The 22,500-nt window shown below is 35.0% G+C and overlaps 1 protein-coding gene across 1 annotated transcript in view; it reads left to right on the top strand.

Moving 5' to 3' along the window:
• LOC138835934 (EH domain-binding protein 1-like) overlaps positions 1-20,760 on the top strand; it is a gene marked incomplete at its 3' end in the record, with an annotated part of 252,863 nt that extends 232,103 nt beyond the window's left edge. The window contains exons 16-17 of the mRNA XM_070034500.1: positions 10,509-10,653; positions 20,653-20,760. Coding sequence (XP_069890601.1) covers positions 10,509-10,653; positions 20,653-20,760 — 253 coding nt within the window. The remainder of the gene's footprint in view (positions 1-10,508; positions 10,654-20,652) is intronic.
• Positions 20,761-22,500: the final 1,740 nt, after the last annotated feature.

Raw genomic sequence — 22,500 nt, 5'->3', positions numbered from 1 at the left:
TTACTTTTTTGCAGAGAAAGATGTATTTGTACCAGATTAGAAAAGCTAAACTGTTTCTTTACATTGAATAATCAGCCTGTCATGACAAATCTATCTCCTTCTGCATGAGTAGGTGCCAGTCTGACTGGCTTCTTTTAGGCTCACACTGGGTTTTAAGCTAGATCCATGTGCATGACTGGCAGTGCATTTGTTGGGCCAGATCTAAGGAGCCAGAGAGCGTTCAGCTCCTTTTTGCCTACAAAAGAGCAGCCAGACAACCAGCAAGAGGCCTTGGATGTAACACAAGGTGATACTTACTTAGTCAGCCATTCTTCTTTTTTCCTTATAATTTTTTTAAACTAAGAAGTTATCAGTTTCACAAAGAAAAGAGGAATTAAATTATCAAAGGGTCCTCTTTTTTGGAGGCCCAAACCATTTCCATTAGTTCTGCTAATGCAATTTGAAGTTTTCAAAAACACAAATAATTGCTTTTATAATCCTAAAATAATTATTATAGAGAAATATAATAACTACTTGAAAGTCTTAAATATTAGTTAGCGATGTGAAAGAAAATGATTACTTATTTATAATATAAAACTTTCTGTCCCAGTTTGCTTCTAGATACTTTTAAAGGAAAATCTTGTTTCACAACATTAATTTGATCATACTCTTTCATGTTCAGAATTCTTTATTTGTATAGCATGGCATAATACTCAGAAAAAAATTTATAATTGAGAATAATATTTGTTGTTATCTTCAAATAAGGACATACATAAAGATCTAGAATATGATGTACTCAGTTTTATGCTAATGATAGAATTGTAGCTGTTTTTTTAATTAATCTTTTACATGTTTTCTACTCATTTATCAAAATATATCTCAAACTTTAATTCACATTCTGTTTACTATTTTGCCTGTGTATTTTAAACATCCAAAATTTAGTACTTACTACAAAAATAAATGTAATCCCCAGGGTCGATCAAAGATTTAATCTGACCAGATGGGGCAAACTTGAGAAAGATTTTGACTTTCCACTCTGTTTTGCAACAAGAAAGGCTAATTTTTTTTTCTTTCTTTCTTTGTTAGAGAAACAGAGATCAGGCCATCCCCCAGAGAAATGAGCAGGTGTGACCATTTATAAGCATGTCTGCGTATATTATAAGCCAGCATAAGAAAAGTTTGAAATGGATTGAAAAGATCTGCTAAACAGTTTGTGTTTCATCCTAAATCCTATTTATTCGGTTAAGAACTGATCAAGTTGGTGGTAAAAAATATTAGCTAGCCTACCTAAACCCCTAAAGATCTTGTAATTTTATTTATTTTATTTTGTTTTTGTAGTAATTGGCTAGGTAAACTTTGGTGTAATCCCTGCCTCTGAACAAGCACAGAATTTTTTTCTTCTTTTTTATCCATTCTCAATGCCTAATAACAGACCCTTGCTTCCCATCTAATAATGAAAGAAAGAGTGGTAGTCAAGTAATTTTCTTAGTTTACTATGAAATTCAGGAATTCCAAGGACCATTTGAGAATAGCATCCTGTGAAATATTAGTAGTGCCAAATAAAACTTTTAAAAACATTTAGATAGATTAAAATTTATTTAGTCCAATTAGTTATAATCCAGTTAGGAAGATAGTTAGACTGTATGAAGCACTGAACACATCACAAGTACAGGATATTGTATTGTTAAGGGTTTGTTGGTGCAAATAGAGTGCTTTGATCTGTTCTAATCTATTTTATAAATACTAAGGATATAAACTATATTATCTGACATAGCATTTTTTAAATTTTGTTAAAGTTTCATGAAAGTGTATAGTATATGGTAGACTTCTCAATCTATTTTTCAACTGAATGAGTAAAAATACCTAATGTTATGAAAGGCACCATTGGGTGGGTAATGATCTCAGCAGCTATACTGACAGGTTCTTATGTTCTAATTCACTTTTGCAAATCCGTTGCATCATTTTTTTGGCTAATGTCAGTTGGTGACATTTGCGGCAAGTATAAAAAGGACCCCCCATGGCAGCCATTTTTATTTGCTTCTTAAGATCCAAAGGCTGCTGAAAGAACAATTGAATAAAGTTGAAGATTGGAGAAGCTTGAATTTCTTGTTCTCTGTGAAATGAAACTCTAGTTCTTTTTCTTCCCCTTCCCCTTAAAAGCAAAAGTCTGCTAGGGGGTTGTAGCTGTGTCAAAGCCGCTGGGATGCCACTGCTGATCACTTTAATTACTACGACTAAGGAGGATAAAATTAAAAGTAGCACCATTGAAGCAGTGGAAGAAAGCTTGCCTAGATGTCGGTGAACTGTGAAATATAAAAATTGCATACCAATACATTTTTATGGAAAGGAAACAAGGAATTACATTACTTATTCTTGAAGAGTTTGTCCTTAAATTGTCAAGTTTTGCTAGTGCATCTATCTATAGCAGATTGTAGACCATTTCAGAATGATAAGGAAAATAGTAACTTGAAGACATATGAGGGCTAAATATTTTTCAGGTGTGGGTGTGTCCAGAATGGTTCGTTCTGATCCATCTTCTCTATTTGAATATTTCCAGTGTATTGAAATATGGATTTTATTTTGAACCATAGCAGAGCATTTGCCTTATCCTGAAGATGCTAGAAAAGAGAAAACAAAGCTTAAATGTGCTACGTTTTACACTTTTCTTAAAGGCTTATGATTCAAGGTTGGAAACCTAAGTTTCAAAAGAATATAAATTAGTTTTTCATTATTTCTATTCAGTAGCACAAAGGGGAAATTAAACTGATTTGTATAGCACAAGTATATGTAAAAAAAAACTCATAGATATAATTACTAAACATTAGGGCCTTAAAAACAAATTCACTGAACACCAGTTTTGTAGTGGATAAGAACAGTGCATACTGAATTTATTTCTGACTCTGCCATTTATAAGATGTATGACCTTGGGTGGTATATTTGAGATTCAATTTCTATCAAGTTTTAGATATCAATAACTGTCTCACTAAATTGTGAACAGAACACATACCTTTATGAAAATACAGACCAGTATTTTCTCAAAAGTTTGTTTTACCTTTAAAGATGGTCATGGAAAGGAAGCCGTTTTCCAAAACACAGCTACCATCAAATCCTACCAAGAGTGCATCTGTGTTAAGAAAGCTGATTATCCTAAATAACACTGTATAGAAAAAGGTAAATGTCATCAGAGTAATTCTTTTTTTTTTTTTTTTGCCACTTTGGGGACTTGAATTCAGTGCCTCATGGTCTCACTTGGCATGTTTGCTCATAGCTGGTACTCTACTAAAAAGAATAACTCCAGCCAAGCTTTTTTCTGGATATTTTGGAGATGCTACCTCAGACTTTTCTGCCTGGGCTGGCTTCAAACCTCCATCCTCCATAACACAGCCTCCTGAAGTAGCTAAGATTACAGGTATGAGCCACCAGTTCATACCTTATACCACCAACTCAAAAATGGCATAGAGCCATTTTTTTAAATCAAAAATATATTTAAGCTTACTTAAACTTGAATGTTTTCAAATAAGCTGCCAGCAAAAAATAAACCTTATTTTTTGTCAGCACTCCTAGTAAAACTATGGTTTAATTATAGCAATGTGTCAGTCTTCTTTTGACTTTATTTTTTTTAAGATCAATTTTTTTTCATTTTTTTTAATTGTGAAAATACCATACAGAGGGGTTACGATACATGGGCAAGATAATGCGTACATTTCTTATCAAGCATTGTTACCTCCTCCTTTTGTCTCCCCTTTCCCATCCCTTCCCAACTCCCACCCACCCCTACCCCTGGTCAAAGTTATAAACTTTGTTTTTTGACATAAGGACTTGTACATCTCATTGTTGCAATGGGGCCACCTGTATCCCTATTTTTAAATGATTTGTTTTTGCCCTTCCCCTCCACAAATTATACTAACATCAAATACATTGAAAACAGGGGTTATACTGTGGGGGGAGGGACATACAAAGCAACAAAGAAATCATCTTATAAATATGTTAGAAATAATCGTGTGAAAGAAAAAACATTTGAATACTTATCTTGGGGTTCATTTCACCTAACATCAACTTAACTGACCTTTTCTGCTTGTCTCAGACATATACTAGTTATTACAAATAAGGGAAACCATGGGATCTATGTTTCTTTAGGCCTGGCTTTCTTCATTCTTTTGACTTTAGAATGATCAGAACAGATATTAAAACACAGTTCTCTACTTAGATAGGTTTAGGCAAATTATCATTGTCAAAAATATTAACCACACTTTTGGGAAAATTGTGTTGAATACTATACTAAAATAAAATGATCATTGTTGCTGTTCTAGTCATGTTTTCCTTGAACATAGACAATGTGACTTTTGTTGCAAAAATAATAAGATGCATGGATATTTAAATACTATTATACAAACTGGTGTGTGTGTGTGTGTGTGTGTGTGTGTGTGTGTGTGTGTGTGTGTGTGTGTGTGTGTGTGTGTGTGTGTGTGTGTGTGTGTGTGTGTGTGTGTGTGTGTGTGTGTGTGTGTGTTCCTGGGGATCTTGCGCAGTGTCTTATTCATGCTAGAGAAGCCTTCTGCCACTGAGCACAACCACTGACCTAACAAAATGACTTTTGATGGAGCCTGTGTATACAAATTAAAATGAAATTATTTTACTTAGAATAAATCCAGAGATTAATAAATTGGAAATTAGTGATATCAATTAAGCAGATTATAATCAGTTTAATTGGTATAAGTACAAGCTTTTCCTTCATGACTTTTTTCCCCTTCAAGTGTTAGGGATCGATCCTAAGGCCTTGTGAAAGCTAAACAAGCACTCTTACCATCTAGCTGCATCCTCTATAGCCCTCCATGATGACTTTTAACAATTAACTTTTATTTTTCAGTTCTTTGTCTTGAGGGAAGTTAAAGGGTAAGAAAACAAACAATGTAGATATGCCATCCCCGGGGAGAGCTCTAGGCCCAAGCAAAATTGTCTCTGTGGTGTTAGGACATTAGTAGAAAAGTAAATTAAGGCAATCTGATAGGGAACTAGTATTCTGTCAATCAGGCTCAAGATTTTGTGCTGTGTCCATAAACTTTGTTTACTGTAGGGTTTTATGAGTTGTAACCTGCCCCTTGCAGTCTGTTAATGAGGCTAAATCTTGCTACTTGAGAATTGAATTACAGCACACCTCTGGGCTAATGGTTATAAACAGAAAGTCCCATTAGAGCTGAATTCTGATTTGTTCATTTGCATTTTTTCTATTGTAAGGGGAACAATGATGGGTAAATAAGTACAAACAAACAATTTACATGGAAATGGATAAAGTGTCTGTAATTAGTATTTTAGAGTTAGTTTTATTAATGACTGCCTGCTTTAAATTGCACTCTTGGTAAGCTCTCAGCAACATTTGCAGAATTGAGTTGGGAAGGGGGGGGGGCTTGTGGAATAAAATTAGGTTCCCATTTCATATTTATAAAGGTAGAATCATTTAACTCAGTTAAAATAACTTAGTTTGAACCACCAAATTCCAACTCTAAAAGAGTTGGAATTTATTCATACAGTAAAATTCACTTAAATCTATTTGCCTAAGGCATATCAAATAATGATTTTTATTAGTGCTCTTAACTTTTCTTAAGTTTGAAAGATGAAAGTTTAGCAAAAGCTCAATTTCCTCAATTGGTCATGTAATTGGTGCTTTGGGGATCAAATAGTTTGGTAGTTAAGAGCAAGAGCCATGGCATCAGACATGGGCTAAAACTCTTGGTTATGACATCAGTTCTAGCTCTGGATTCTTAGGGTTTGAAATACTGGAGGGAGGGAGACATAGAAGGAAGATTGTGAGAATTAAATGAGATCATTTAATTTTTTTATACCCTGAGTCTTACACTCTCCTCTACAAACTACTCTTCTACCTACAAATAAACTTCTCTTTCCAACACTTTTGTCTTTTCCAAAATCCATACCCCTTTTCTTTCTTTTCTTCTCCAAGATTCATGTATCAAAATAATTTTAATTTATGAGACTGAAGTATGTTCGTATTATAGAAAGTTAAAAGTGAAAATGATAAATATAATAAATAAATTATATAATATATAAGTATATATTTATTTATACATAGTATCACTTTTAGCCTAGCACCAGGGGCTCTCATGTGAAAATCCTGGCTATTCAGAAGGCTGAGATCTGAGGATCATGTTGGAAAGTCAGCCTGAGCAGGAACATCTGTGAGATTCATCTCCAGTTAATTACCAAAAAGCTGAAAGTAGAGCTATGCTTCAAGTAGTAGGGTCCTAACCTTGAACAAAACATCTCAGGGATAGCACCCAGGCCCTGAGTTCAAGCCTTAGGACTGGCACCAAAAAGTAAATAAGTAAAAAATCAGATTTTGACACTCAGAAATCTCCATCAGGAAAATTTTGTGTAGTTCTTCCAACTCTTTCAGTGCATATATTTATGTGTATATATTTTTTATCAAAAGATAGTGACGTTACTGCTGTGTGATCATCTTCAGATTCTCTAATTGACTCAGAAGTACCTTATAGAGCTTGTTTGTCCAGATCAGTTATGTATTTAGGATAGTATATTGCATCTAGTTGTTAAGTAGTGGTAGTGGTGGTGATAATAGTGGAGATGATTAGTTAGTTGTTTGCTTTCTTAACAAATTTCTTAAAGTGACTAGGTCAATTGTTACAAGTATTCTCCTGGATTTGTTTAGTTGTTTGCTTGCTTTTTTATTTGTCATGTTTCTTTAAGTTTTGCCCTTGCAACTAAAATTAATCTTTGTGATATTACTTAAATATATGCTTCAATTACAACAGTTATGTAATAGTCTATCCCAAGTCTAATACTGTAGAAATAGGTCTTGTTAGGTTCTCAGATTCTGTGAGTTAGGATGCTTTGTCACTATACCATATTATCCGAGGCCTCAGCTAAAAACACTTGAATGAATGGTTAGCAAATTCTTCAAAGTTCAGAATTGCTAGATGTGAAAAACACCACCAGCAACAAAAAACAAAATGGTTAGATACTAAGATCATCTGAAGGACTTTTGGGAAGCGGTATCAAGCAGGCGTGCTAGAGATTGAAAGCATAGCCGTAAGCTTGCTAGACAAGCACTCATCACTATGCTACCTCCCTAGGCTTGAAAACTTCTTTATTCATATGTCTAACATCTGGGCCATGATGATTCAAAGCTGAACTTGGTTGGGACGTGGGCTTCTCACAGCATGTCACCTGAGTTTTACCAGAATGCAAGAATTTCAAGTGGGTATGTCCCTTTTTTGGCCTAACCTAGGAAATCATCTATAACCTAGGAAATCATCGACTTCTGGTTTTTTGGTGGTTAATTGGAGATAAAAGTCTCACAGACTTTCCTAGCTTCAAACCTCAATGCTCAGATCTCAGCTCCTTGAGTAGCTAGGATTATAAGTATGAGCCACCAGCTTGTGGTGTAATACTTGACAAGTTAAAACTCTAGATGTGTACATCTGAGTAGATTTGAGCTACTTAAAGGTATGAACTAATCTCATTTATCTTTGATTCTCTGGTCTTTAATACAAACCTTGGTAACATGCTAGACGCTACACAAATTTTAAGTATAGTACAGGGATATACTTCAGTGGTAAAGCATATATCTAACATGTACAAAGCCCTGAGTTCAATCTGTAGCACTGTCCTCTCCAACAAAATTCAAGCTTGAAAATACACTTATCTCAAAAAGCCTATAACCATAAGGATCTTGATCAAAATGTCCCAAGAGTTCAGAAGAAAATAGTTTTGGTTAAGAGGCAGATAAGACACCACAATTTTTGAACTGGGTCTGAAGAATGAGGAGGATTTGGGATGGGTAGAGATGGGAGTTACTTTAACTAGACCTGGTTAGTAGAAGTAGTGCAGGAGAGATTGAGAGATAGGAACAATATAAAGACATAAAGGCAAGAAAGCATAATCTAATTTGTGTAAGAAGAGAAAAAGTAATGGTAGAAAGAAAATAAAAGCTGGGTTGACATTAAAAAACCTTGTATAACATGGTGAAGTATTTTAATTTTATATTAAAGCAGGAGGGATCGTTAAATGTATGTGTGAATGTCTCTGTGTGTGCGTGCATGTGTGTCTGTGTCTTTGTGTGTATGTAAGACATAAACAAAGGTTTATGTCCTTAAGTTTAGGGGAATGACTAACCAAAAGTTTATGTAAGAAAGACTAATGTGACAACAGTGCTTAAGATAGATAAGCATAGGGCAATTGGAAAGAGCCTACTTAGGAAGCCACATTAGTCTCCAAAGAGCCTGATGCCAGTGGCTTACTCCTGTAATTTTAGCTATTTGAAAGGCTATGATTGAAAAGCACTTAGTTCAAGGCCAGCCTGGGAAAAACTTCATTAGAACCTATTTCACCAGAAACAGCTTCCCACCTACAGCAGGACTGTGATCCAGGCCAGTCTGGACAGGAAGTGAGACCCTATTTCAAAATAACCACTATAGGCTGGGAAGTTGGCTCAGTGGTAGAGCGCTTGCCTTGCATACCTGAGGCCCTGGGTTCGATTCCTCAGCACCACATACACAAAAAGAAAAAAGCCGGAAGTGGTGCTGTGGCTCAAGTGGTAGAGCACTAGTCTTGAGCTGAAGAGCTGAGGGATAGTGCCCAGGTCCAGAGTTCAGGCCCCACGACCAGACCCAAAAAAAAAAAAAAAAGGAAAAAAAAGAAGAGCTACTGACATGTTTTCTGTAACACAGCTTTTGAAACAACTCTTAAAAATTAGTAATCAAAGGAAAAGAGTCAATTAATTACCCTGTGTCTCTGGTGGGAGCTGAGTAATATTCCAGTTAATGACAAAAAACAGCTAGTTAATGCTTCCCTCAAAATAGTTACAAATTATAGCAAGGACTACTATTATTAAAGTTCTTAGTAAATAGCTGGTGGGGAATGTATATTCATACTATGCTGCAGCAATCTATATTTTCCAAAGACAGCCACACTAAAGTATTCCATCCTACATGTTATCTTCATAAGGGCTGAAGTGGAGCTTGGTAAAGTGTTATCTAGCAAACACAAGGGCCTAGGTTCCATCCTCAAGACCACATGCTCTAATGCAGTCAAAACTTGCTACTCTCTTAAAAATGACAGTGGCATTTAATCCCTCTGGGCTAGCTTTAGTATGTAATCAACAGAACATGTTAGAGAGGACAGTGCTACAGATTGAACTCAGGGCTTTGCACATGTTAGATATGTGCTTTACCACTGAAGTATATCCCTGTACTATACTTAAAATTTGTGTAGCATCTAGCATGTTACTAAGGTTTGTATTAAAGACCAGAGAATCAAAGATAAATTAGATTAGCTCATAGCTTTAAAGTATCTCAATTCTACTCAGATGTACACATCTACAGAGTTTTAACTTGACAAGTATTACATCACAAGCTGGCCATTGGTGGCTCATACTTAGAATCCTAGCTACTCAGGGAGCTGAGATCTGAGCATCGAGGTTTGAAGCTAGGAAAGTCTGTGAGACTTTTATCTTCAATTAACCACCAAAAAAACAGAAGTCGAGCTGTGACTCAAGTGGTAGAGTGTTAGCCTTGAGAAAAAAACAGCTCCAGGGCTGTGCCCTGAGGTCAAGGGACCAGGACTGGCGCGTGCTTGTGTGTGTGTGTGTGTGTGTGTGTGTGTGTGTGTGTGTGTGTGTGTGTGTGTGTGTGTGTGTGAAGAGTGAGTAGGAGTTAAGGAGAAGAAAAGAACATTGAGAGCCACAAGTATGTGAAACTACATACTACATGCCGTTCTTTTGTGAATAAATACAAAGTTTTGTGAGGTTAGGAGGTAAATATTAAGGGGTAACACTACAAAGATATATTAGAGCCAGATTATTGCAATCTTTGTTTTGTCATATTAATTATTTTATTTGCTTTCAAGCTTACAAAATAATTTCACATTGATTATTTGTATCTCTTAATTCTAGTTTAGTAGATTCAAAACCTATGTTAGACTTTTATCATTTTTTTTTATTGTTCATCTGGTAACAGAAGGAATAGCCAAAAAAGAATTTTATATCACTATTGGGTTATTGTTATTGCTCATCTTTAAATCAGAATTATGTACTGATCTATTCCTACTCCTGCTCCATAGAAAAATACCGTTCTTATATTTGTCCAATTTATTTGCTGCTATCAAAGATAGCAGTGCTCAATGCCTTTCTTAGAAAATAGTTATACTCTATTCTTTAAAAAGCAAGATATTAATTTAAAGTCTGTCTTGTGACTTCCTTCTGTAAAGTTGGATTCTCTTATTAACAATTCCTGAGTTTTCCTCAATAATATATTGCCAAATATTTTAATTTGAATTTTTAATGGGCATTTTACTATCATAATTTGTCAGTTTAAAAAAATCTGATTCTAGAATGCCTTTTTAAAATGGTGTGACATCCAACTGATATAGAGCATCCTATTTATAATGTGGGGCAAGCACCATGCTGTAAACCAGTTACTATCATGATGATCAGATTGAAAATGAAATTGCATTTCTGTCAATTACTGAGTTGGCAACTGTTCAATATATCTTAGCAGCAAGATGAAGAGCGACGTCGGCAGCTGAGAGAGAGAGCTCGTCAGCTAATAGCAGAAGCTCGATCTGGAGTGAAGATGTCAGAACTTCCCAGCTATGGTGAAATGGCTGCAGAAAAGTTGAAAGAAAGGTCAAAGGCATCTGGAGGTGAGTTAAAGAATCTTGTATCATATTCTACAGACAACCCAGAAATCTGCAGTGGACCTTTGGGATTTTTCAGTATGTTACATCAAAAACATAAAGTTGCTAACCTATTGATATGTTGCAAAAAAAAAAAAAAAAAAAAAAAAAAAAAAAAAAAAAACTAAAGGAACCATAGTAAATCACAAGATTACTGTTGCTGTTTGTAAACCAACCTTTTGGTTTAATTTATAACAGACCAGAAATTACTGTCTTTAATAGAAAACTCATACAAGCCTTGGTGTGCAATACCCCATGATACTTCATTAAGTGTCTTAGTAGTAAGTAAATGCAGTAGTAGTAAGTAATGTTTAGATTATAAGACTTATGAGTGATGATGAGCTTTGATATGAAAGACTTGTCTTTGTTCTTAGGGTTGCATCTAAGACCATGTACATAATAATAGGTCCACACTCTATTCCTAGCCCCAGAACTTTCACTTTAAATAAGATGTTTATAAAATCGGTTGGGTAATAATTCTGCCATTACAGCCTAATATGTCAGAATTCTGAATAAGCCCTATATCAGTTTCTGTTTAGTCTCCTGACTTCCTTCACTATAAAAGTTTTCTTCATTATCTGCTGAGATTATTTTAAGCTTACTGTTGGGACAAGGACTATATTTATAAAGAGAATTGTAATTGGACATCTTAAATTTGGAACTTTTTTTTTTTTTTTTCGGTCGTGGGGCTTGAACTCTGGGCCTGGGCGCTGTCCCTCAGCTCTTCAGCTCAAGGCGAGTGCTCTACCACTTGAGCTACAGCACCACTTCCAGTTTTCTAGTGGTTTATTGGAGATAGGAGTCTCACGGTCTCTCCTGCCCAGGCTGGCTTTGAACCGCGATCCTTAGATCTCAGCCTCCTGAGTAGCTAGGATTACAGGCGTGAGCCACCAGTGCCCGGCAAATTTGGAACTTTTAAAATTTAATAGTATACTCGAGGCCTATGAGGTAGGTTTTTTTTTTAGTACAAAACCTATTTATTTTTGGAAATATGCCAGCCATTTGGCCTGAGTTAATCTTAGAATTCTAAAATCATCCTGAAGAGTAAACAATTCAGGATTTGAATAACACTTTACATGATTAAAACAGACGTAATCTATTTGTAGATTAATGATAAGTTTCTTTAAAGTAAACTAGAACTTACTGATGAGATTTCTAGTTGATTCATTATCTTGAAAAGCCCCTGTTGCATAGAGAACTCAAACTAGCACCTATGGCATCTAATATGGCATTCCATAAATTTGTTTTACAATCAGCTATGTACCTGTCCCTCTGGACTTCTCAATATGTAGATACCTTAACTAAATCCTTCTCTTGCCTTTTCAACTCCTTGATTTAAGATTGCTGTTGTAAGTTCCCTTTCTCTCTCCTTCCTTCCATATTGAACTCAAAGCCTTGTATATGCTAGGCATGTGCCCAACCCTATTGCAATTTCAGTAACTACTCACAGCTACATTTATATAATACTGTGGTAATTTGTTTTGATTTATCATTAAAAGCAAGGTGTTTCTTTTATCCTGAAATTCTCTTTATAAATATAGAAGTCTTTATATTTGCTTCCTTATATCTCTGAATGATAGAAAACCCCCATCCAGTCTTTATCCTCCTAATAGACTGTTGTAATCCTATTAATGCCACCTTCCTATGGTATCATAAAGCTAGTATCAGAATAGTAAGAGTAGGGTGGCAATTTATCAGTGTTTCTTTTAAGTTTTCCCCCAGTGTTGAACAGATAATCATGTCAAACTTTGAAAGGTTAAGAATTATAATGATGAGGGGCTGGGAAGAGGGGCAGTGGTAGAGCGCTTGCCTTGCATGCATGAGGCCCTGGGTTCAATTCCTCAGCACCACATAAGCAAAAAGAAAAAAGCCAGAAGTGGTGCTGTGGTAGAGCCCTAGCCTTGAGCTGAAGAGCTGAGGGACAGCGCCCAAGCCTAGAGTTCAGGCCCCACGACCGTACCCAAAAAAAAAAAAAAAAAAAAAAGGAATTAAAATGATACAGTCTTTGAAATCTCCTAGCCAAGGATACATAAAGAATAGACCAGGCAAGGAAACTTTGTCAATGTTATAGTCCAGTGTGTGTTTTCTATACAATAAGAGCATCCGGGTGCTAGTGGCTCATGCCTATAATCCTACCTCAGGAGGCTAAGATTTGAGGATTGAAGTCCAAAGCTAGCCCAAGCAGAAAGTCCATGAGACTCTTTTCTCCAGTTAACCACCAGAAAACCAGAAGTACAGCTATTGCTCAAAGTGGTATAACACTAGCCTTGAGCAGAAATGCTTAAGGACAATGCCCAGGCTCTGAGTTCTAGCCCTAGGTCCTATGGCGGGGAGGGGGAAACCGGGGACAAAGAGTGGGAGAAAGTGGACACCTGCATTAGGCATCATTCAATTACTAAGGTAAAGTTAAAGTAAACAAATGAGGATTTGATCTGGCAAGATGGCAAGAACTACAAGACTAAAAAGAGGGAAAGTCAAGTGAAATAAAGAAGGGGCAGAGTTTGACAGATATCTTATGAGGATATGCCTAAAAGTCAGGTTTCCTTTTCTGCTAAGGAACATTTGTATACTTACAATATTATTAAAGTCTGTGCAAAATTAGCAACACAAGCAGATGGACCATGGGCAGCCAACAAGAAACATTATTTGTCTGTTCTCTCATGTACCAAATGATTTCACTGGTCTTATATATGTCCAGCCCTAAACAAAGTCACCCAGGTCCATTTACCCCATACCACACAGCATTTAAGGATGTTGGAATCAGCCTTACATCATATGGTAGACTCTTAATGAGCGCTAAGGTTGATTTTAAACAAGTAGAGTAGACTTATTTCTTGTCCTCAGTGATGTATCTTGGGCTGTACTTATAAAGGAACATGGATCAGACTGGATCTGATCTTAGCTATTCAGACTAGGAAGTAAGGAGAGTCCTTTAGGAAAAGTGAAGGGATAAAAGTCCTTTCTAAAAGACAACCATCAGACTTACACATCTGCCTATTAAGCAAAAGCATCCACAGTCGTAAATGAGGAATCAGCAAACTATAGAATAGATCAGAGTAAATATTTTAAACTTTTCAAGCCATGTGGTCTTTCCCAACATCAAAACTCTGCTTCATGACTTGGAATCATCCATAAACGATACTTAAATAAATGGGCATAGCTGCTCTTTACCCACAAAAGTGGGCTGCGTTTTTCCCCTTGCCTATGCTTTTCTTACCCTTACATAGCAAATCAAAATTCACTTGTGTTGGGGCTCGGAAGGTGGCTCAGTGGTAGAGTGCTTGCCTTGCATGCATGAGGCCCTGGGTTCGATTCCTCAGTATCACATAAGCAGAAAAAGCTGGAAGTGGTGCTGTGGCTTACGTGGTAGAGCACTAGCCTTGAGCTGAAATGCTGAGGGACAGTGCCTGAGCCCAGAGTTCAGGCCCCACGACCAACCAAAAAAAAAAATTCACTTGTGTTAACAAGTTTCCTAAGTGGAAATTACCCTTGTAAGGTTGACATATCAGGAGTAAAGAATGAATAGTATGATCCATCAGATCTACAAACTTTTGCTAAGGTATAATGTGAAAGGGAGAGAAATAATTTGAGGCCAACCTGGATAGCATACTAGAATAGGAAGATTTTAGAAGCAGTAGTACAGGGTGACAAAGAAGAGCATAGTAAAGACTAGATACAATAGATGAGTGCAACTTCCTCGAGACATATCACGCAGACCTACTGCTTGAACCCGCTTGCTCTCAAGCAAGCAACCAGGCTCAATATGAAAAGCAAACTTGTTAAGTTTGAAATGAAGCACCTTCAGCTTTATGATGTTCACAGAACATATATGCAAGGTATGTTAGGTCATATATAGCTATGTATTCAAGCAATCTAATTGCATCCTATTATAACTACATATAGCTTAATTCTTGTGTAAATAAGAGAATCACACCTGTGCTAGATTCCAGTTTTTGTAGTTATTTTGTAGGTATATGCTTGTTATAGCCTCATTTAACAATCCCAGTCGAGGCCAGGCACCAATGGCTCATGCCTATAATTCTAACCACTCAGGAGGCTGAGATCTGAGGTTCAAAGTCAGCTTTGGCATGAAAGTTCATGAGACTCTTATTTCCAATATATGCTAGAAATGGAGCTATGTCTCAAGTGGTAGAGTACTAACATTAAACAAACAAAACAAAACAAAAACAAAAAACTCAGGGACAGTGCCTAGACCTTGAATTCAAGCCCAGGACTGCCCAAAAAAAAAAAATTGTAGCTAAATGTATATGTCAATTGTGGAGCACTTGCCTACCACATATTTAGTCCTCTATGATGATGATGATGATGATGATGATGATGATGACGACAACGATGATGTCAACGACGAAGACAACAGTGATTAGAAATGATGATAATGACATTGTTGTGTTTATGTTGTGTAACAAACTTGTAGGTCCATTGTATTTATTTTACTAAGCTAGGTAGAGATCTCTGACAAGTTTGACTACATTGTTTTGAGATATATGATACTGTTCACAGATTTTAGCCTGAATTTTTGCTTTGCGTATTTGTTATGGTTTTATTTTTGTAAATAAATGCTACATTTTCGTTTATGGTACATAGCTACATTTGTAAAGTAAGTAGCTAACGTGCTCTAAGATGATATTTATAATTTCATATTATATATTTAATATTGGGGAATTTTTTTGAACTCATTTTTTTGTGCCTGATAGGCAGGGACTCTATCACATGAGCCCTTTTTGCCCAGTTATTTTTGTGATTGGGGTGTCACTTTTTGCGCAGCGCACTCTGAACATGATCCTTTTATTTACTCTTTCTACAATACCTGGAATGACAGACACAGACCATGATGTCTTGATTTTTCTGTTGAGACAGGGTCTTGAAAACATTTCTTGCTCAACCTATCCTGGAACTGAGATCCTCACAATCTCAGCCTCCTACTGGGATGACTGATATGCTCTACCCAGCTATTGATTGAGAAAGTCTCAGGAACATTTTGCCCGAGCTGACCTTGAACTGTGACTTTACCAATTTTCCACTCCCAAGTAGCAAGCATGATAGGTGGTGACTATTTTATGTTTTTATGTATATGTTCTATAGCTTATCACTTTAGTTTGAGTTAGATTGGGATCATGTAACTTTAAACTGATATTTTTGCCTCCTTTTGACTTACATAAAATAATGTGGGGTTTGGAGGTTGGGGCTTTTTTGTTTGTTTCTGTTTTTTGTGTCAGTACTGGGACTGCATATTGTTCCTGCGGGGTTTTTTTTGTTTGTTTTTTTTTTGTTTTTTTTGCTTAAAACTAGTGCTGTTACCAGAGCTTCATTTTTGGCTATACTGGAGACAAAAGTCTCATGGACTTTCCTGCCTGGGCTGGCTTCAAACTGCTATCCTCAGATCTCAACCTCCTGAGTAGCTAGAATTACAGAGTGAGCTACCAGCACCTGGAAAACAATGTTTTGGTTTATATTTCAAATCGACCATTTTTAATTTGCTTTTTAAATAGAGTTTTCTTTTTACCTATGCCTGACTGGACTTTGATTCTATTATACTTCCCATATCACTGGGATGACAGGCATATGCCACCATGTCCAGCACTCTTTGTTGTTTGACTTGGGTTTTTACACGCCTTTTGACATAGCTAGCCTGAACCATTATCCTCCCAATATTAGTCTCCTAAGTAGTTAGGACTACAACTATGAGCCACCACACTTGACAAGAAAATACCTTCATTGTGTCCTTGAGAATGTTTGCGGGCCTTTCTGATCCTTATTATTTCAGATATGGAAAGTGGTTTTACCTGAATTTGTTGAGACAAAATAAAATCTTGAAGCCCTTCAATACTTCCAATTTTCAACTTCTATTAATAGCAATTAGTATTGTGCTAACTTTTGTGCTACTTATCAAACTATAAGTATATGAATTTTAAGGGGCTTTTGCTAAGAATATTAAAAACCATAATGGAGAATTTTTTGACCATCTTGATTTTTTTCTAAGTACATATTAATAGTCTTAGTTTATTTCTTTAGAATTGTAGATATTCTTTTGTTGTTGTTGTCACCAGACATTCTGTTTATCTATAAGTATTCTATTCACCCATAAAGTATAAGATTAGCCTTATTGCTGTGCTGTAATTCACACTGTTGGGATCCCTATTTTGCTTGTACTCTTATACAGAGCCAACCAAAATGCATTTTTCACATTCCAGTGCACATCTAATCTCCTTTTACATTTTCCTGGCCACATAATACATGCCATACTTACAAACCAGATTCACCTACATAATGAATCTCCAGTTTAGTTTCTGCCTTGCTCACCTACTGGATTTTCAGTGGTTAGCCATAAAAGATATCTATATCTTCATCTATATTCATATTCATATATGATATTATCTTTAATAGTATACATGTATGTGCACACAAATGGACATCCACTTTAGTTCTGCTAGAATGCGTTTAGAGCATTTCCACAGGTGTGTTGGGAAATGTGTAATATTAACTGATAAAAGGAATTCAAGGTTCATTGTAAAACTGAAGTTAGTGAATAGAAAGGAAGTAGGAATCTAGTCTTAAGAAGATCTGAGCTGTATAGGAGATCAATTCTTACTCTTGCCCTCCCAAATGGTAATCCTTTTATCCAAGATTAGCAATACATATATAAATATTAAATTACCCCAAATGTAATCAATTGGAAATAAAATGAATAGCATCTATTTAACCTTATACCAGAACCTGGCATTGTATAAATGGGTAATGAAAGAAGGTATACCTTTGAACATATTCTTGGTAGCTGAAAATACCCATATCTAACTGTATTACCATAGTTAATTAGTCCTTTTCATAGGAATATGAAAGAAGCCACCATTCTAGTTACACAGGGTGGAGATTCTGTTGTGATATCTGCCTCACTCTTACTCTTTTCAGTATTCCTTCTCTATAACCCAATATCTAATAAGCTTTTAAATCATGTCATAACTATCCTCAGTTCTTTTTATCTTAGATTAGACTCCCCATACTTCTTGCCTCCAAGTTATTCCTGAATTTCAACCTGAATTTCCTACCTCCAGCTCTACTGTCCTCTAGTCCAGCACATAAGGTTATTATTTTACATGAAGGATGATGTCACATGCATAATGTCACACTCTCATGCATAGACCCTATATTGCTTTTTCTTTCACCTAAGTAGAATATGAGAATTTAATCATGAGTGATATTGCAGAGATAATAGTGAAGCTCCTCTTGTTTAGAAAAGATCTAAACTTCATTATTTATTTTACTACTTATAAATTATACATACTTTACAACTGTACAAGAAGATAGTTAGCTTGGAAACTGTTTAATCTTGTAAAGTACAGTGCTTCTCATGCAACAGCACAATCATTTCTTCATTTCTATCAAGTAAAACATAAACTTCCCATTCTGTTATTCTGGACTTTCTACATTTTGCCTTTCAAGTCTTCCCTCCTATTATTTCCCACTGAGTATGCTTGAGCCAGATTGGACTTTATAATATTCTCTTAACATAACCTACCCCTTTCTCCTTTCAAGTCTATAATGATCTTCTCTCAATTGTACCTCTTGAAATTCTGTACTCTTCTCAAGACCTAATTTCTTAGAATTCCTGGTCACAAGCACAGAGTCATCTTTTTACCTTTTGAATCTGTTGTATACTTTGTTTCTACCCCATTAACACCTATCCTATGTGGTATTACAATCATTTCAATGTATTCCCTTCAGGAAGAATAAATGTCTTGCAGAATTTGGTATCGCTTCAACATCTAACACAGAGTTTTGCTAATTGTAGGTAGAAGTTCCTTGAGTGAAGGAATGAATATTGAGATTTCTACTTTTGCTCTAGGTTAATTATGATCAGTAATAATCAGTGGATACTGACTGATAGCAACAAAGTATATTATACCAGACCCCCTAAATCTATGAATAATAAATTTTCTCCAATACAGAATAATAGTAAAAAGTGTTTGTGTCAGCTTTTTAACACCTAGAAAATAATTCATTTAAGCAACAAAACTATTTGAAGAACATGAGGTTGATGAAATGACATTTGTGAAATGAGTTAAATGTTTATAATAAGCATAGTTGATCTGAACAGATCTCTCAGCTGGGTGTACTTAACTGAAGTCATGTATAATGCCTTAGCTACTTCTGTGAAAACACTTACTAATTTTATTGCTGTCCCACTACCCACAGGGAACATTTCAGTCTTTTGTATTTGTTATTTTCTTCTAAATGGTTTACAAAGTACATGTAATGATGTAATGTTCTTAGTACATATTTACATGGGAAGCAAAAAACATCAATAATGTGCAGTTTTGGAGCATAAATGTTGAAGAATTAAGACAAAGCTCAGGAATTCTGAAACTTCTCAATTTGAAAAGAATCTTTAGAATGTATCACCATTAGCAAAAAATGTCCAATAAAAATATGCGGGAGATGCAGGACACCTGAATCAGATACAGTGAAAACTGGGGTTATACTATGGGGGAAGTACAAACAAAAGAATCACATAGTACATTATAAGTACGTTAAAAACAATAGAAAGAAAGAAAAAACACTTGTGTCCTGTCTTGGGGTTCATTTGACTTATAATTTTTATAATTTGGGGAGGGGAAGGGATATAACAAAATGCTTAAATAAGGATACAGGTTGACCCATTGTAACAGTGAGATGTACAAGACACTATGTTGAAAATGAACTTTACAATTTCGGGGTGTGCGGGAGGGAGGTTAGGAGGGAAGGATGGTAGGGGAAAACAAATGAGGAGGTAACAATGCTTGATAGGAAATGTACTCATTATCCTACTCATGTAACTGTAACCCCTCTGTACAGTATTTTTACAATAAAAATATATCTAGAAAAGAAAAAATATGCAGGAGAATAACAAGGATATTCATAACTCCCAGAACTAAACAACTATGTATGTATGTATGTATGTATACTTCAACTTCCAGAGCTAAACAACTAATATAGATGTAGACATCTATATATCTGTATCTATCCAAAAGGTCCATAGTATATTACAAACATATAATATGTAAATAAGACTGTTCATATGTCTCTGCAAATGTGTGGAATTCAAAATTACCAATTTTATTACTAGGCCTTGAAAAGATTTTTTTCTATATAGTAGAAAATTTTAATATAGAAAAGACTCCATTTCTAACCTATAACATTTTACTAAGGGTATAAAATAGTGCTATACAGCCTCATTTCTCTATATTTAATATTTTAAAATAATTGTCCTAATTTTAGCTCTTCCAAGGTGTACTGTCTTAGTTGTTTCTAAACATTCTACTATATAGTGGAACTATATTAAGGCCTGGGGATGTTAACTCTGTGGTTGAGTGCTTGCCTAACATGTATAAATTTCTAGGTTCAATTCCCAGCACCACAAAAAACAAAAAAAAAAGTAAATAAAATATAGTATTCTAGTATTCGACTCTTATTCTTAATGTTTTGGGAATAATGACTCCTTAGTAGAAAAACAGATCTTCTTACAATGCTTTAAATATAGCTACAGGTCTATAAGAACTTAAGTGTTTATTCAGTATCCAATGAATGCTAAAAATAAGTTCTCAAGATACTATTTGATGATTCATCATGTTAACTTCATTTTTATGTGCCATTTTAATAGATTATAGGTTAAAATAAAAAGACTCAAGGAGTTCAGTGACTCAGACAGCACAGACAATAGGTGGCAAATTGTCAAAATGTTTGTTATGCTTTGATATGATAATTCATCTTTGATATAAGAATTTAAAATATAAATGTTAATCCAGCAGTGAAAAACTGACTTGAAACTGTTTTCTTAACTTGCTTGTCTTTGTCAGACCTTAGTTTTAATAACTCAGTTTTAAAATACTGGTTTCTTTCTTTTTTAGTATTTTGAACAAAGGATATAAAATATAAATAACATGCTAACATTATTGCTACATGTTCTTACAGATGAAAATGATAATATTGAGATAGATACTAACGAGGAAATTCCTGAAGGCTTTGTTGTAAGAGGTGGAGATGAACTTACTAACTTAGAAAATGACCTTGATACTCCTGGTAATTTCAAATTATAAATGTTTTGTGTCCTGCTGCATGGCAAACTTTATGCTTTTATTGTTATTGTCTCGTAATCTTATTTTATAGTTTTACCTCATTTGTGGCTATCACAAATCATTTAGCGATATCTGCTTTCATTAACATTTTTGAGTTTCATTTTATCTTTTTTATTTTAGGTTGAATGCTAAAAGTCATTAGAATAGCAAATTGTAACTGTGGTCACTTAGTATTATGCAATCCTATGTTTTATATTATATGAGGCAATTTGTAGGCATTGGATAACTGGTTCTCTTCTCTGTTTAAATATGTTGGTTTGACATTGTATATATGGTGTATCCATTGGATACTCCAAATGTAAATGCAAACCATGAATCTGACTTTTTTTATTTAGTATGGAATTTAAAGTCTTAAAGCTGGATGTGGTAGTACATGCCTGTAAGCTTAGCACTGGAGCAGCCAATACAGGGGAACAGTGAGGTCTAGATGAGCATGGGCTATACAGCAAGTTCTAGGCCAGCCTGGGTTATATCATGAGTCCTTGTTTCAAATAACAAGCAAAACAAAAATATAGATAGTCTTAGTTATATTATTATTTTGCAAGTTCTATGCTTACATTAAATATTTAAATATAGTTCCTATTTTGCTTAATTTCCATTATCATTACAACTAAGTTAATGTCATATCTTATGTTAGTAAATCAGTGAATCACATTGGTTATTCACCTCTGTAAGTTCTTTAAAATATAAAGATGCTTTCCTTTAAAAATAAAAGTTACTTCTTGGTGGATTGTTTTGTTTTGTTTGTTTTTATGCTAATAGTGGGGCTAAATTCAGAATCTGGACTCTTGTCTCTAAACCTTTTTTGCTCATGACTGGTGTTCTACCACATGAATGATTGCCTCATTTCCTGCTTTTTGGTGATTAATTAGACATAAGATTGTCTTACAAACTCCTGCCAAGGGCTGTCTCAAACTGACCTTCAAATCTCCGCCTCCTAAGTAGCTAGAATTACAGGCATGAACCACCAGATTTTTTTTTGGTAGTTTTTAACAGATGAATGTTCCATGAATTGCCTTTACAAGCTAGCTACAAGTAATCAGTACAAGTTTTGTTAACCTGTAGAATTACTTAAATACTTATAGAAGTCACTCTTTAGTGATCTATTTCAATTTAATGAGGCATTTTTTTTTCATCAGTGGCATACTCCTATAATGCTAACCTGCTTTTGGGTATTTTTCCCTGTTTAAAGTCATTACTTCTCTAAGAACAGTTGACCAAGGTTTTCTAACCAGAAAGAATACTTCAGAAAAACCATCTCCTTTTGACAGTACCTCCTTCATGGCCTGGCATTAAATTATAGTAAAGCTAGATAGCAGTATAATTGTGCAAGTTCAAGAGAAGTCTGATATATAAGAAAAAAATTGAATTATTAACTCAATAATTATTAGCTCAATAAGAATACCTCTTACTCTTTCTTAAAAATTGAAGAAATTGGGTTTGCCTTTTCTTTATGAGAATATATTGGTTGTTGCCTACCTATCCTATTATTACAATTAACACCCAATACTTTCTTAGGAACCATAGTATACCTTTAACTGATAAGATACATAACAATAGAATTGAAGGTTTAGCACTTGCTTTATACTTGTATAAAATTAGTGGCAATAAATAATGCATATGTCTGTGTTTTATGGTAAATTAGGAAGAGGGTAAAAAAAAATAGAAGAGTTTTCCAATTACA

This window comes from Dipodomys merriami, unplaced genomic scaffold (genome assembly GCF_024711535.1).
Source record: "Dipodomys merriami isolate MVZ:Mamm:240054 unplaced genomic scaffold, mDipMer1.0.p SCAF_242, whole genome shotgun sequence".
NCBI classification, from domain to species: Eukaryota; Metazoa; Chordata; class Mammalia; order Rodentia; family Heteromyidae; genus Dipodomys; species Dipodomys merriami.
This window is presented reverse-complemented; position numbering and strand designations above follow the sequence as displayed.